General features: G+C 41.0%; 1 protein-coding gene across 1 annotated transcript in view; it reads right to left on the bottom strand.

Annotated features, from left to right (window-relative positions):
• Positions 1 to 15,396, bottom strand: part of rexo1 (REX1, RNA exonuclease 1 homolog) — a 113,648-nt gene that overhangs the window by 27,494 nt on the left and 70,758 nt on the right. Inside the window, exons 6-9 of the mRNA XM_070859761.1 lie at positions 12,618 to 12,752; positions 11,487 to 11,610; positions 6,659 to 6,784; positions 4,378 to 4,518 (exon numbers count right to left, since the gene is read on the bottom strand). Coding sequence (XP_070715862.1) covers positions 4,378 to 4,518; positions 6,659 to 6,784; positions 11,487 to 11,610; positions 12,618 to 12,752 — 526 coding nt within the window. The remainder of the gene's footprint in view (positions 1 to 4,377; positions 4,519 to 6,658; positions 6,785 to 11,486; positions 11,611 to 12,617; positions 12,753 to 15,396) is intronic.

Raw genomic sequence — 15,396 nt, 5'->3', positions numbered from 1 at the left:
ACGACTAAGGGTTTAATTAGGAGGGGGAAAAGAGGAGTACGAATGTTAAGCTTACAGGGAACATAGAAACTGACTGCAAAAGCTTCTATAGATATATGAAGAGAAAAAGATTATTGAAGACTAATATAGGTCCCTTGCAGTCAGAATCAGGTGAATTCATAATGGGGAACAAGGAAATGGCAGACCAATTGAACAAATACTCTGGTTCTGTCTTCACTAAGGAAGACACGAATAACCTCCCGAAAATACTAGGGGACCGAGGGTCTAGTGAGAATGAGGAACTGAAAGATATCCTTATTAGGCGGGAAATTGTGTTAGGGAAATTGATGGGATTGAAGGCTGATAAATCCCCAGGGCCTGATAGTCTGCATCCTCGAGTACTTAAGGAAGTGGCCCTAGAAATAGTAGATGCAATGGCGGTCATTTTCCAACATTCCATGGACTCTGGATCAGTTCCTATGGATTGGAGGGTAGCTAATGTAACCCAACTTTTTAAAAAAGGAGGGAAGAGAAAAAACAGGGAATTATAGACCGATTAGCCTGACATCGGTAGTGGGGAAAATGCTGGAATCAAATAGTAAAGAGGTAATAGCAGCGCATTTGGAAAGCAGTGACAGGATTGGTCCAAGTCAGCATGGATTTATGAAAGGGAAATCATGCTCAACAAACCTTTTAGAATGTTTTGAGGATGTAACTAGTAGAGTGAATAAGGGAGAACCAGTGGATGTGGTGTATTTGGACTTTCAAAAGGCTTTTGACAAGGTCCCACACAAGAGATTAGTGTGCAAAATTAAGGCACATGGGATTGGGGGTAATGTATTGACATGGATAGAGAACTGGTTGGCAAACAGGAAGCAAAGATTGGGAATAAACGGGTCCTTTTCAAAATGGCAGGCAGCGACCTAGTGGGGTACCGCAAAGTTCAGTGCTGGCACCCCAGCTGTTTACAATATATATTAATGATTTAGACGAAGGAATTGAATGTAATATCTCCAAGTTTGGAGATGACACTAAGCTGGGTGGCAGTATGAGTTTATGAGGAGGATGCCAAGAGGCTGCAGGGTGACTTGGACAGGTTAGGTGAGTGGGCAAATGCATGGCAGATGCAGTATAATGTGGATAAGTGTGAGGTTATCCAATTTGGTGGCAAAAACAGGAAGGCAGAATATTATCTGAATGGCAGCAGATTCGGGAAAGGAGAGGTGCAACGAGACCTGGGTGTCATGATACATCAGTCGTTGAAAGTAGGCATGCAGGTACAGCAGGCAGTAAAGAAATCAAATGGCATGTTGGCCTTCATAGCGAGAGGATTTGAGTGTAGGAGCAGAGGGGGTCTTGCTGCAGTTGTACAGGGCCTTGGTGAGACCACACCTTGAGTATTGTGTGCAGTTTTGGTCTCCTAACCTGAGGAAGGACATTCTTGCTATTGAGGGAGTGCAGCGAAGGTTCACCAGACTGATTCCTGGGATGGCAGGACTGACATATGAAGAAAGACTGGATCAACTAGGCGCTTATTCACTGGAATTTAGAAGAATGAGAGGGGATCTCATACAAGCATATCAAATTCTGATGGGATTGGGCAGGTTAGATACAGGAAGAATGTTCCTGATATTGGGGAAGTCCAGAACCAGGGGTCACAGTCTAAGGATAAGGGGTAAGCCATATAGGACCGAGATGATGAGGAACTTTTTCACCCAGAGAATTGTGAACCTGTGGAATTCTATACCGCAGAAAGTTGTTGAGTCCAGTTCATTGGATATATTCAAAAAGGGAGTTAGATGTGGCCCTTACGGCTAAAGGGATCAGGTGGTATGGAGAGAAGGCAGGAGTGGGGTACTGAAGTTGCATGATCAGCCATGATCATATTGAATTGTGATGCAGGCTCGAAGGGCCGAATGGCCTGCTCCTGCACCCATTTTCTATGTTTCTGTGTTTCTAGAGGGGTTACAAGTTGGCCAGGACAGTGAACATCAGCCTGGAAATTTTATCTCCTGATCACTATCCAACAACCCACGCTGGAAAGGAATGCGTGAATAAACTTGCAGAATGGGCGTTTAATTGGCAAATTCATTTCAATATAGACTCATGTGAGGTGGTGCATTTTGGTAGGAAGAATAAGGAGGCCACACAGTGCTTGGATAATAAGAGTCTAAATGGGGTCGAGGAGCAAAGGGATCCGGGTACAGGTACACAAATCATTAAAAACAGTGACGCAGGTTAATAAGGCTATAAAAAAAAAAAATCGAACCTGGGGTTTATTCCAAGAGGGATAGGATTGAAAAGCAGAGAAGTCATCTTAAACTTGTACAGAACCTTGGTTAGATCACATGGAGAACTATGTACCGTTCTGGTCTCCATAATATAAAAAGGATATAGAAGCATTAGAGAAGGTGCAAAAAGATGATACCAGAACAGAGAGGTTATACCCAACAGAAAAGACTGAACAGGCTGTGGTTCTTTTTCTGGAAAAGCAAAAGGTGGAAAGGTGACCTGATAAAGGTCTTAAAATGATGAAAGGGTTTGATTGGGGAGATGTCGAGAAAATGTTTCCACTTGTAGGGGATTCAAAAACTAGGGCCATAAATAAGATAGTCACGAATAAAAAAAAAAAGGGAATTCTGGAGAAACTTCTTTACCCAAAGAATGGTAAGAATGTGGAATTCGCTACCATGAGGAGCAGTTGAAGCAAATAGCATAGATGCAATTAAGGGAAAGGTAGATAGGCACATGAGGGAGAAAAGAATAGATGGGTACGCTGATAGGGCTAGACAAAGAGAGGTTCATGTCCAATATAAACAGCGCATAGACCAGTTAGGTCGAATGGCCTGTTTCTGTGCTGTAGACTCAATGGACTGTCTGGTGACAATAAGTGTAGGCTCGGTTCTGATGCCTCCCCAGTTGGATAGTCCGCCAAGATTCAGCCCTGGGGTTTCTGCACACTTTCCTTCCAAATATCAGTGCAATCTGGGTGGAATCGACTGAAATAGTATAAAAGATCGTGGAATTTAAAACTCAAGCCCATAACCACTTACGCTTGAACTGCTGCGAATTACGCTGGTTCAAAAATCAATTCGCTGGAAGCAGTGCCTGCCTAGAAAACTGGTCACATTCACAGGTCAGCATGGTGAGTTTCCACAGGGATTACAGCCATTTGGGGGTGTTCAGCACACTGCACCCAGAGATTCAGGCGCGCCGGTTACATGAACCCATTGTTAATGACCTGCAGTGACCACCAGAAGCCTCACTCAGGTCGGTTTCTCATATTGATGCTACAATTACTTTAAATTAATTTAAATGAGTTCAAATTCAATCAATTGAACACATTCAGTTTAAATTGGTTTAATTCAGTAATTTTGAGGCCCCACTGGCCACGTTTCAATAAATCAATTACCTTCGATTACGCTGCTCGATTGAACGGATTCATGGGAGATTTTACGTTCAGATTTAACGCAAACGAGTTTGTGCGAAAACTAGGTGCAACTTCTGACAAAACCAGGAGTGTCAAGTGCATTTCCCCTAGCAGGAACTTCAGGCCTCACCCGCTAGACCAGGGATGTCCAAACTGTGGCTTGTGAACCACAAGGAGCCCAGTCAATCCAGCTCAAAGTCCATGCAACTTGGTTCTAGTGACACATTTCTTCATTACTGGATTTGCCCCATTTGAATTTTGGGGCCTGGAAGTTTGGAAAAGATTAGTTCATTGATAGATAAATTGTGTCAGAGCACCTAGAACTGTTAATATCAGCAACTTGATATATATGCAACTTAACTAGAGGATTCCAACTTTACATATATAGCCCAGGAGCCTTCAAACAGCCCACTGAGGAAAAAAAAACTAGGTTCAGGATCGCACACAAAGAATTCTCACTTAAGCAAGGTCTTGGACCACAATAGGCATCTGCTGTTGCTTAAATAATGGCATTCTTCCAGTGAGACAAGTTTGGAAAGTTCGATTCTAAAAAGCTGCTCTGGCAAAGAGTCATCATCAAAGAACGTGAAGGAGAGAAAACCAACAAAAAAAAAAATCAAATCTAAGATTTTAGACAATGCAATGAACGGAGTATTATTTCAGGCAATTAAAAACTTTTAAATTGCAACTGAGTTTTACAGTCAAGGGTGAAAACTCTAGCTTGCAAGATTGGCAAGGGAAATTTACTGTGATTTCAAAATTCTTGCACTAAGTTTCATTTGGCCATTGACAACAGAAGTTATTTTAGTGGCGTTACAACTCAGAATTGGCTGCTTTAGTTATTAAGGAAACTTCAATTTTCAGTTTGGAAAAATTAAAAGGTAACTGAAAGAAGTACTCCATGACCATAAATCCGTTGGACCCTCTTAGTTTAAAAAAAAACTTATCAGGGGTATACATTTACTTACGGTCCGTGTTATTCTTTTTCTCATCCTGATTAAAAACCACTGCAACACCCGACTTCTCTGGATGGGGCCTTGGGTAGCAATTTTCTTGCAATTGTTCTTCAGTTAAAATATACTCACTCAGCTTTCTGTATAGTGCAGCACCTGTAGTGAAACAAACTTTCATCATATTTGGGACTGGTTGCAGAGTAATCATTTCATTTTTAGGATCTAAGTTTGAATCTAGCCCAAATTGATTGGTAAAAATCTACTCTCCTCCACAACTGTAATGAAGTTAGTTTCGACCGTCTAGAACCTCTTCCCAGTGCATGGAAATACACAGCACAAAACTGATCATAATTCTTCAGTAAATTGATAGCTTCATTCAAAATTGAAATGCTACACTGATGCAACAGAGAGCTGTTGTAAGGTTTTGGTTCAGGCACATTATTGGGGCAAATGCAGTGGGAGCTTTCTGCACCATACCAATCCTACATCTGAATTTAAAGCTCTTGATGCAAAAGTGCCTAAATGTAAAAGCAACCTAGCCCTGATATTTTCCCCACACAAACTTCACCCAAAATATAGATCCAAAAATTTGCTGTTTAAATAAATATGTATATTTTACAAGGTTCTGTTGGTAGAACAAATTTTATGCCCCACACCCATTTTTTGTTTGGAGACGCTGGGGGCACATTGAGGCTGCGCTACAAGAGAGCCTCATTTATCTAAAGAAATTACTACAATGATATCCTACAACAAATTTCACGATTTTGGCTAAGGGTCCACCCAGAGCTTCCCCATACAAAATGGGCACGAGTGTCCCGGAACCTGGACTACGCAAATAGGCTTCTTACAGGAGGAGGAATAGTTGCAGTTACTGTTCGCAAATATATTTTGCTCCATGCATTAGTTGGTTTTGCTGGATAGTTCACCATTATTCTTGTTTTGGATTTTTTACTAATACTTTCCTTTATTATTCTTGCAGCTGCTGAGATTTAAATTGCAGCAAAAAAATTGGTGAAGGTGGGCATTCTTTTAAGGGTTCCAAACATACTAAAGAAAGACTTGGATTTATATAGCACCTTTCACAATCACCGGACAACTCAAAGCACCGTACAGCCAATTAAGTACATGATTTAGATCAAGAAGAGTTCATGAAGGAGCCAACAAGGACAGGGGAACTGACAACCTGAAGCATTATTTGAACTCTTCACTACCTCAAGACTGCTATCTATAGAGAACATAAGAAATAGGAGGAATAGGCCATACAGCCCTTCAGTAAGGTCATGGCTGATCTGATCATGGCCTCAGCACCACTTCCCCGCCCATTCCCCATAACCCCTTACACATGTACCTCAATGTGTCATAGGAGAACCCAAAATGTAACATGCCTTTTCCCTTACAGATTCTTCCTAACTAGCTGTTTTTATTTTATTTTTCCAGCATTTGCAAATTTTTTTTATTTTTACATGTCAGAGACCACGAGGCTTTGCCAGCTCCCCTTCAAAAGAGACAGATTGTCGTAAGATGACCTGGAGACATCTAGAACAGGGATAGCTCTTTCCTTAGAACTATAAAGATTACCACAGCATGAAGCTTTCACTGGACACTTCAAACTGCCAGAGAGTCATCTGTTTTCAGACGGTCTACAGTGCAGACATGCAACAAGTGACAAACACTGCTGGCAGTTGTCAATATTGCATGCAAGATGCAAGTCATCACTGATCACAATATTTTCTTTGTGCACCAAGACCTTTAAGAATGCTTACCATAAAAATAGCAGGGAGATTTGAAATAGCTATATTTTTTTTAATTCCAGAGACATTTTATTTCTGAAGACAATCTTTCCTTTCTAAATTACTAAAGCCCACCTTCCCAATTGCTCAGTCTGTAATGCACTGTCTGATATGGCACTGAATCATACAGACCAAGAAGATACTTATTACTTGGGTCAGCCAGATGTGGAAATCGGTCATCGTGTGAAGGTTTATTTTTGCCCGATAAGAGTGCATACACTTCTCTTGCTGGTGAGAAGTACCTGGCCTCCATTCAGTAGCTCACCAACATCATGGCCAAGATCAGCAATCCACTGAGAATCATCGGCACAGCACATTGGAAGTTCCAATGCACTATATCATCACATGACCCACAGGTTCCTTCTTCGAAGTTTGATCAAGAACAGATAAAAAATGATCAGAGTCTGGCAGGCACCAAATTTTCCGCCTTTACATTTTGACTTAGAAACCACACAGACTGACCAATGTGTTCCGATTGATGATCACAAACAGAAACCTTCACTTACCCTTCAATTCAACATCCTGTTGCTTTCCAGATCTATTTAGAGTGTAACTTGTCTTCATGGCCAACCTTCCCCCAAGCAATGTTTCATGTGACTGCACTTTCTTGTTTGTAGTTACAATAGCAGTCTCTGAGAGTGAATACACATAGTCAGTAGTTAAAATTAGGATTAACCACAACCCTTTGAGTACTCCTAACAGCATCATTCTAGGAGGGAGCATAAACTATACCCAGAGCCCTTAATCCATGATGATTCTATGGCTGAGGAACTTTGCCTCTATCATCGGCATGGACACGATGGGCCGAAATGGCCCCCTTCCATGCTGTAAATTTCTATGAGTTAATTTGTTTCTTTGGTTTTCTTTACAACAGTTTTCTCTATTGTAACTGCATCAGAACCAACGCTTGTTGTATCAACAACAATTTTACAACTTCTGTTGATTTGCCATTTACTAATTCCGTGCATTTCACACTTCATATACTTCACCTCTAACTGAAGGGTGCAAAGTGTGAAGCACGGATTATATAAATCCACTGAACTCGGCTCTTTAATGAATTTGGACTTCGCAAAAACTCTCGTCAGTTTAGCAAGCCAAATGTGGAAAGCATAAAAATTTAGAACACCCATCTACTAAACACTTAGCTGTCTGTGTAAACAGCTAAGCAGCAGATGGGTACTCAGAAGATAAGCATAGTAAATTGTTTATAAACAGCTGGAGGCTGCATTCATATTGCACATGTTCAGTATTTGGTTTCCACTTTGCAACGCTAAATGGGTGCAGTATGAATCAAGTGCTCAAGCTCAATATTACTCTGATATGAAGCAGACTGGGATTATGTCCGCCATGGAATCTCATTCAGCTTCCTCCCACATCTCGGGTTGGACCCTGAAGCCAGATTCAGGCAGAAACTACAGCGCTGACGAGCCAAACCGCTTTACACCAATGTTACACTTGCACAAATACCCAATGCCCAATTTTTCAAGACAAAAGCAACCAGCTTTTCAATAGAGCAAATATTTAACTCCGCTGGCAGACTTGTCACAGAATCTATAGTTTGTTGGCACAGAAATTTACACATTTTCTTGTTTTAAGTAACTCAAATATTGTGCAAGATTGACCAGCGTACTACATCAATAGCTTGCTATGCCTTTTCTCCTTTTCTATTATTTCACTTGCAAATAAATTTGACCAAGTAGATTTAGCCGATAAGCATATGTCTGGAACCTTTCAAGTTGAAGAGAGAATGTGTTGGACGTACCATCTGTTCTTCAGTGACCAATACACTGCAATTGCTGAGGCATTGAAACTGTTTCTGGGGGAGGTAGGGACTGTACAAGCTGGACGGGTTGCACCTCAACAGAGCCGGGACCAGTATACCCACGGGAGGGTTTGCTAGTGCTGTCGTGACGTGCATTTAAAGAAGAGTTTTGGGAAAAAGCTCAACCTGTAACATGGTTTCTCCAGCAATTTCTGTTGGCACCCATCACTGCCCCCTTAGATTCTACCAGATCAACAATCACTGCCCCTCTCTACATACTGAGGCCACCCCACCCGACTATAGTTTCCGTCAATTTCCCTGCCCACAGTGGCGGTTCGGCCAGTATCACTGAATCACACAGTCATCCCTCCCTGTTCATCTGGCAACTTCTCTTCCTTCAAACACCTCACCTGGTTCCACTCTTATCTCTTTCAAAATTCTCATTTTCTAATACCCTCCAAGTTCCATCCTGAAGTTCTCCTGAGACGTCCTCTCTCCTTTCCTCCTTCAGCCTTTGTACTGCGTGACTCCTCATTCTTGGTGATTTCAATCACCATCTCAACTCACTTTGCCTTCGCTCCTCTGATTTCACGGACCTCCCGTCCTTTATAAACCAGTCCCTCCATATAAACACCCCTAACATTCTCTTACCCTTCGATATTGCCATCTCACATAACCCCTCCATTTTCATTGTCTTAACCAATGACAAAGCCATCTCTGATCACTTCCTTGTATCCCTCACCACCCAAATCCCACATTCTTCTAAGTCTTAACCTGGTAGAAATATTCTCCCATGGCACTTCCAATTGCATTTTCAAGCTGCCCAATACCAAGCTTTGGTCCTTCCATCCATTGCCTTATATCTACCTTTGATGGCCCTGTCCCCAGCAAAACCTTTCCCTATCTTAGTCATTCACCTCAAGTACAAGTGGTGCAGACTTCAGTGTCTGTTGCACAACCGGTTTAGCCATCCATCACCAGATCTGATTGATATCAAACACCTTCAGGCCTCACTCACCATCACTTAACAACTCAGCCCTTCTGCTCATCTCCAAAAAGGGGGAGCTCAGACTTCTTCGTCACCTAAAATTGAGATCATTCGTTCAGCTATCTCTGCTATTGCCCAACATTTTCAGTTGCCCACCAAACCAAATGGCCTCCCAGGTTCTCCTTTGCCCTAGCCCTGATCTCACATCTTTCTTTAGTTTCTCACCTCGTGTCCTCTTTAGGCTTATCTTGTCGACGAGACTCACCTCCTGCTCCCTTGACCCCTTTCCCACTAAACAGCTGACCACCCAACTTCCCTTCCTAGCTTAACATTGTAAATGGTTCCCTCTTCTCCGCTACTGTTCCATTCCCTTTCAATTCCATCATCACCGCCCTCAAAAAACACACCATCAACCCTATTGTCTTTACAGCTACCACCCTATCTCCAATCTCCCGTTCCTCTCCAAATGTCCTTGACTGTGTTGTTGACTCCAAAATCAGTGCCCACCTTTCCGGTAACTCCCTGTCTAAATCTCGCCAATCAGGTTTCTGCCGCTACCATAGCACCAAATCAACAGTAATCAAAGTCAGAAATGACTAGTTTAATTTGCTCTCTTTGCCCTCCTCGACCTTTGAGAAAATTAACCAGGCTTTTCTCCTCCAATGCCTCTCCTCTGCTGTCCAGCTCACTGGGACAGCCCTTGCTTGGTGCAACACTTATTTCTCCAATTATTGTCAGAGTATCTCCAGCAGGGTATCTCTTCCTGCCCCCACATCATTACCTCTGGAATCCTCCAAAAATGTTTTCTTAGCCCCCTCATTTACATGCTGCCCCTTGATGGTCATCCAAAGACATAGGATCAGCTTCCATATGTACGCTGATCATATCCAGCTCTACCTATCCACCACTTGTCACGACACCGTAACTGCCTCAGTGCTGTCATACTGCTTCCCTGACCTCCAGTCACCCAGTTAAACATTGGGAAGACGGAAGCCATTGTCTTCAATCCCCACCACGAACTCCATACCTTAGCCACTGTCTCAGGCTGAACCAGACTGTTCACAACCACCACGCCCTATTCAACTCCAAGCTGAACATCCAACCCCATATCCTCTCCATCACAAAAGGCTGTCTGACTACCATCTCCCTACCTCAGCTCATCTGCTACTGAAACTCATCCATGCCTGTCTCATCATCAGACTCGACTATTCAATGTTCTGCTGGCCAGCCTCTCATCTTCTATGCTCTTCAAATTTCACTTCACCCAAAACTCTGCTGCCTGTATCCTATCCTGCATGTATTGCTACTCACCAATCACTCATATCCTTACGGAACTACATTGACTCCCAGTTCAAAATTCTCATCCTTGTTTTCAAATCCCTTCATGGCCTTGTCCCTCCCCTTCTCTGTAACTTCCTCCTGCCTATAAAGACCCCCACCTCCCCCATCTCCCAGAACTCTCCGTTCCCATGATTCCAGCCTTGTGCCTCCTCCTCCCTTTGCTCCATCATTGGCCTTTAGCTGTCCAGGCCCGTGTTCTGGAATTCTCTCCCTAAACCTCTCCACCTCAGTCTCCCCCTTTAAAACCCTCCTTAAAAACCCACCTATTTGACCAAGGTTTTGGTCACATCATCTAATAATTCCTTTGGTTCAGCTTCCATTTTTGTCTGATTACATCTCTATGAAATGCCTTACAACATTTTTCTACATTATAGGCACTAAATAAATGGAAGTGTTGCTACAGTTGTACAGGGCCTTGGTGAGGCCACACCTGGAGTACTGTGTACAGTTTTGGTCTCCTAACTTGAGGACGGATATTCTTGCTATTGAGGGAGTGCAGCGAAGATTCACCAGACTGATTCCTGGGATGGTGGGACCTATCAAGAAAGACTGGATCAACTGGGCTTGTATTCACTGGAGTTCAGAAGAATGAGAGGGGACCTCATAGAAACGTTTAAAATTCTGACGGGTTTAGATGCAGGAAGAATGTTCCCAATGTTGGGGAAGTCCAGAACCAGGGGTCACAGTCCAAAGATAAGGGGTAAGCCATTTAGGACCGAGATGAGGAGAAACTTCTTCACCCAGAGTGGTGAACTTGTGGAATTCTCTACCACAGAAAGTAGTCGAGGCCAATTCACTAAATATATTCAAAAGGGAGTTAGATGAAGTCCTTACTACTCGGGGGATCAAGGGGTATGGCGAGAAAGCAGGAAGGGGGTACTGAAGTTTCATGTTCAGCCATGAACTCATTGAATGGCGGTGCAGGTTAGAAGGGCTGAATAGCCTGCTCCTGCACCTATTTTCTATGTTTCTATGTAAGTTGCTGTTCAAATGCGCTTGTGGATGCCATAAGACGACAAGATTGGGCGGATAATGCTCCCCTAATGTCAAATAGGCAAAAGACTCACCGCAGAGGCTCCGATGTGAACAGACACTTGGACAAGTTACCAGAAGGCGCCAGTGAAACCATACCTTACTAAGCATCAATGCCTTCAGGAGGGAAGGGGAAGGGGAGAACACTGGTAAGAAAAAAATATTTTAACTTGATGGTAAGCAAACTGATAAGTATCATATAGCAACATACTATTTGTAGGTGATGGCATGGTATAATTTTGACTCCTCAACTTCTTTAAGGTATTTACAGCCACATTCAGGTACACTGTTCTACTGGTACTTCGTTGATACACGGTCTTCTCTTCACTCAAAGCCTGCAGCATTGAAATGGAATTATCACAGAGCGGTCAGGTATACCTTGTGTCTATCAATTAACTATACAACCATAAAAATATATCTATGTTGGAGAGATAGCATAGGTTTCAATTTTCTACTGTAGCAGGATTAACCTGCATTTTATTCAGTCAACAGTAATTACAGCAAACTAACAGTTCCACAGGCAAGTTTCAAATTTACCAGGTTATTTTCAAAACCAGAATTAAATCAGCAAATATAACTGGGGTAGAGTCCCAAATTTCCTGATATTAAACAGCACTTTTTATTTTAACACTATTAAAAAATTGTGTCGCACAACAATTTGCGAGAATTAAAAATTCCGTCCCCCAATATACAGAATTTAAAATCCTTGCCTTCATCTTGAAATTCCTCCCAGCCTCTTCCAATCCTACCCATAACTTCCTCCAGCCCCCTCCTGAATTATTTGGTCCTTCGACTCTGCGTTTCTATTGCCTTCAGCCATCTTGGTCTCATTCTCTGGAACTGCCTTATCTAACCCCTCCGCTTGCTCTAATTCTCTCTCAATCTTTAAAAGCCTTCTTAAAACCCAACTTTTCAGTCACTTTTTCAAATTCCCCTTCGATGATTTAGCACTATTCTTTATATCCCCAGTAAAACATATTGGGGCTATTTACTACATTAAAAGATGCGAGATAAACGCAAGTTGTTATTGATTTTATATTCATAACACTAGCTTATCTTTCTCTTCTCACAAGCTGTTTGACTGAGGCGTATTTTTAGGTTATATATATGGAGAGCAAGGAGAAAATAACTAATTAAATAACAATGTAGTAATTAAGGACTAATTCAAAGATTGAAACCAGCACATTTATGCAAAATAGATCACTTGGTATGTGCCCCTTTAAAAAAATATTTTAGCAATTTAATTAAATTCTTAGAGAGCTCCATTATTAGGATTGGTGTGCATTTGCCAGATAATCATTTAAATTATTTCAATAATGTACAATAGATATAAAATCTGTACCTGGTCAAAGGCCGTTTGTTCAGATCCACAGATTTTCAAGCATTCATCAATGAAAACGTTCAAATATCGCTGTCTCACATTTGTTGGAACCTTGGAGCCATATTCTGTAGGAATTGTTGGTCTCGTCAAGCTTGACTAATTTGGAGAGAAAAAAAAGTGCAGGAAATAGATTTAGTTCCTGGTGCTTTTTCAAATCTGTAATAACAACTTTTATTTATATAGCGCCTTTAACGTAGTAAAACGTTCCAAGGATTTTACAACACGTTAGATATTGACCATTGAGGGAAAGAGAGAAAAAGCATGAGAAGGAAGTGTAAAAAGAGGTTAAAGGCTTGGGTCCGAAGCGGCAGCCAAAATGCGTACGCAAATAGACACAGGCGAAAAAAAACCTAAAAGAAATGTTCAAATTACATTGTAAATAATACAATAAGGAGTATACAATATTAAAATCAGTATAATAAAGATTATAATTAAACAAAATTAAATATATACCATATTTATAAATTAAGTTAAAATTAGAAAATCAGCAATTGAATCAAATTAAATCAGTTATTAGCTTTAAGATCTGTCCAGTGATTTAATTAATCTGGAAGAACGAAATCACCGTCCTCGTGATGTCATATTTTTATGACTTTATTTCTCATTTTGTCCTCTTGACAGGACCTGTAATAGCTCCAGGCTTGAGCTGCCTCCGTTGTCAGAGAGACACTGATGTTTAAATCCCCCTCCAGCTGCTCCCGGCTTGTGCTGCCTCCATTGTCAGGGAGATTTTGTACAACAGATTTAGACCTTTCAGCTTCTTAGATAACAGAAGCCAACACAATTTTGATGCAAACGTAGGCTGCTTTGTGTAAATACTGCACTACAAACGTGAACCTACCCCTCAGGGGAAAAATAGACTTCCAAATAAGACAAACTGCTCAACCCTCCAAGTGTAAACTAATTTTTTGCTTAAAAATTATGTAGTCCATTTCTGAGTTAATCCTGTAGTCTAGAGTACACACTGCTGTTCCTCTACTTTCAGCAAACACACACACATATATATATACACATCACTTAGCCAACAATTAGAGACGACAGGTATAAAAAAGATTGAGTGCGAGTATCTTGGCATCTCACTGTCCCTTCTCAATGTTTTGATAAAGCTGATGATTTTCAGTTGCAAGGATTGTTTTGTCCTTTGCCAAATGAAAGTGACAGCATCATGAACAAGGCAGTGCAAAGTACAAATCTGAATGGAAAAACTAATTGCTGGTGGAAATGGAAGAAAGTGTACACCAACTTAGCGCAGTTGGATGCACCAATATCATACAAAACAACAGTTAACTGGGTGTGTTTCACTGATACTGCTACATAATCTTCTGGGTACTAATGATTGCATAAAATGATCAAAGCTTCACTTAACAGTTTACAATGTTATAGGAGCTGTTCAATGCTGCTCCTGAAAATGCAGTAATACCCCCTAGCCAATACTTACTCTGCATGGGACATCTCAATGCAATCCTGTAAATACATTGTATATTGAACACGTGTAAATAAATACATTTTCAATACAAATTTAAATTGCAAGGAGTGGTCATTCTCAGTTGTCTTCTGGGGGGGGGGGGGGGTGCAGGGGGAGTTTACAAATGTTATTTGCAAAAAGCAGTCAATATGCAATAAAAATAGAATATTCAGGTCAATGTTATATCAGTATTTATTCAGAGCAAATAACATAAGAACATATGAAATAGGAGCAGGAGTAGGCCATTTGGCCCCTTCAACACAAGGTCTACTGTATTTAAAAATAATAACTGAAACATCTCAAATCATAGTTGGAGATTAAATAAGAAATGCAAACAAATTTACTTCTGCATTTTCTAATCAAAAATTTATTTCAAAATATAAAGCTACTTCCTTTACATATCTAAACATTTTAGAATGAAAAGTCAATTGTTATTTTGTGCTCAGTGTTGCTACAAAACAAAGTATATTTTGTAGATAATGCTAGCTTATAGAATCGTATATATTTGAGATCCAAAATGTGAAAAAATATATTATTGCTACAGCACAATGACAGACTACAAGAGCACTAAACAAATATATAGCATTAGAAAAAGCTGGAAAGGAAAAACCAAATTTATACAAAATTGCCCAGGCCACCAAAAGACTGAAAACACAAGCAATTACATTAAATGTCATCTCCAAAAATATTTCAAACTCATTTTTCCACCTCACTGTTCGAGTAATATCTTAATTTAAAACATTAACAATGCTTGTGGCTCAGTCGTGGCTCAGTGGTAGCACATTCGCCTGAGTCGGAAGATCACGGATTGAAGTCTAATTCCAGGATTTGAGTGCATAATCTAGGATGATAAATCAATGCACTCCTGAGGAAGTGCTGCACTGTTGGAAGAGCTTTCAGAGGAGACATTATATTGATGTAAAAGTTACCATGGCATTTTTTTTGTTGAAAATGACTACTTCTACTAGTGTGATAGAATCATAGAATGGTTACAGCACGGAAGAAAACCATTCGGCCTGTCAAAACAGTGTCCGGGCCTACATTTATCCTTCAACCACCAGGAAAACAGATCTGTTCGTTTATCTCAGTGCTGCTTCTGGGACCTTGCAGAGTGCATTTTGTAGGTAAAAGTGGCAAATACATTTTAAATTGACTTAAGTACTTTGGGATATCCCAAGGATGGGAAAGGCATTATATAACGATGTAACTATTTGTACTGCATTTTTTTTTTGCCAGACAGATGTCTGTCAAGCCCCGCCCGCATGCCCGTACTGC

This window comes from Pristiophorus japonicus, chromosome 18 (assembly GCF_044704955.1).
Source record: "Pristiophorus japonicus isolate sPriJap1 chromosome 18, sPriJap1.hap1, whole genome shotgun sequence".
Lineage (NCBI taxonomy): Eukaryota > Metazoa > Chordata > Chondrichthyes > Pristiophoridae > Pristiophorus > Pristiophorus japonicus.
Note: the sequence above shows the minus strand (reverse complement) of the source record. Positions and strands in the feature narration are given on the sequence as shown.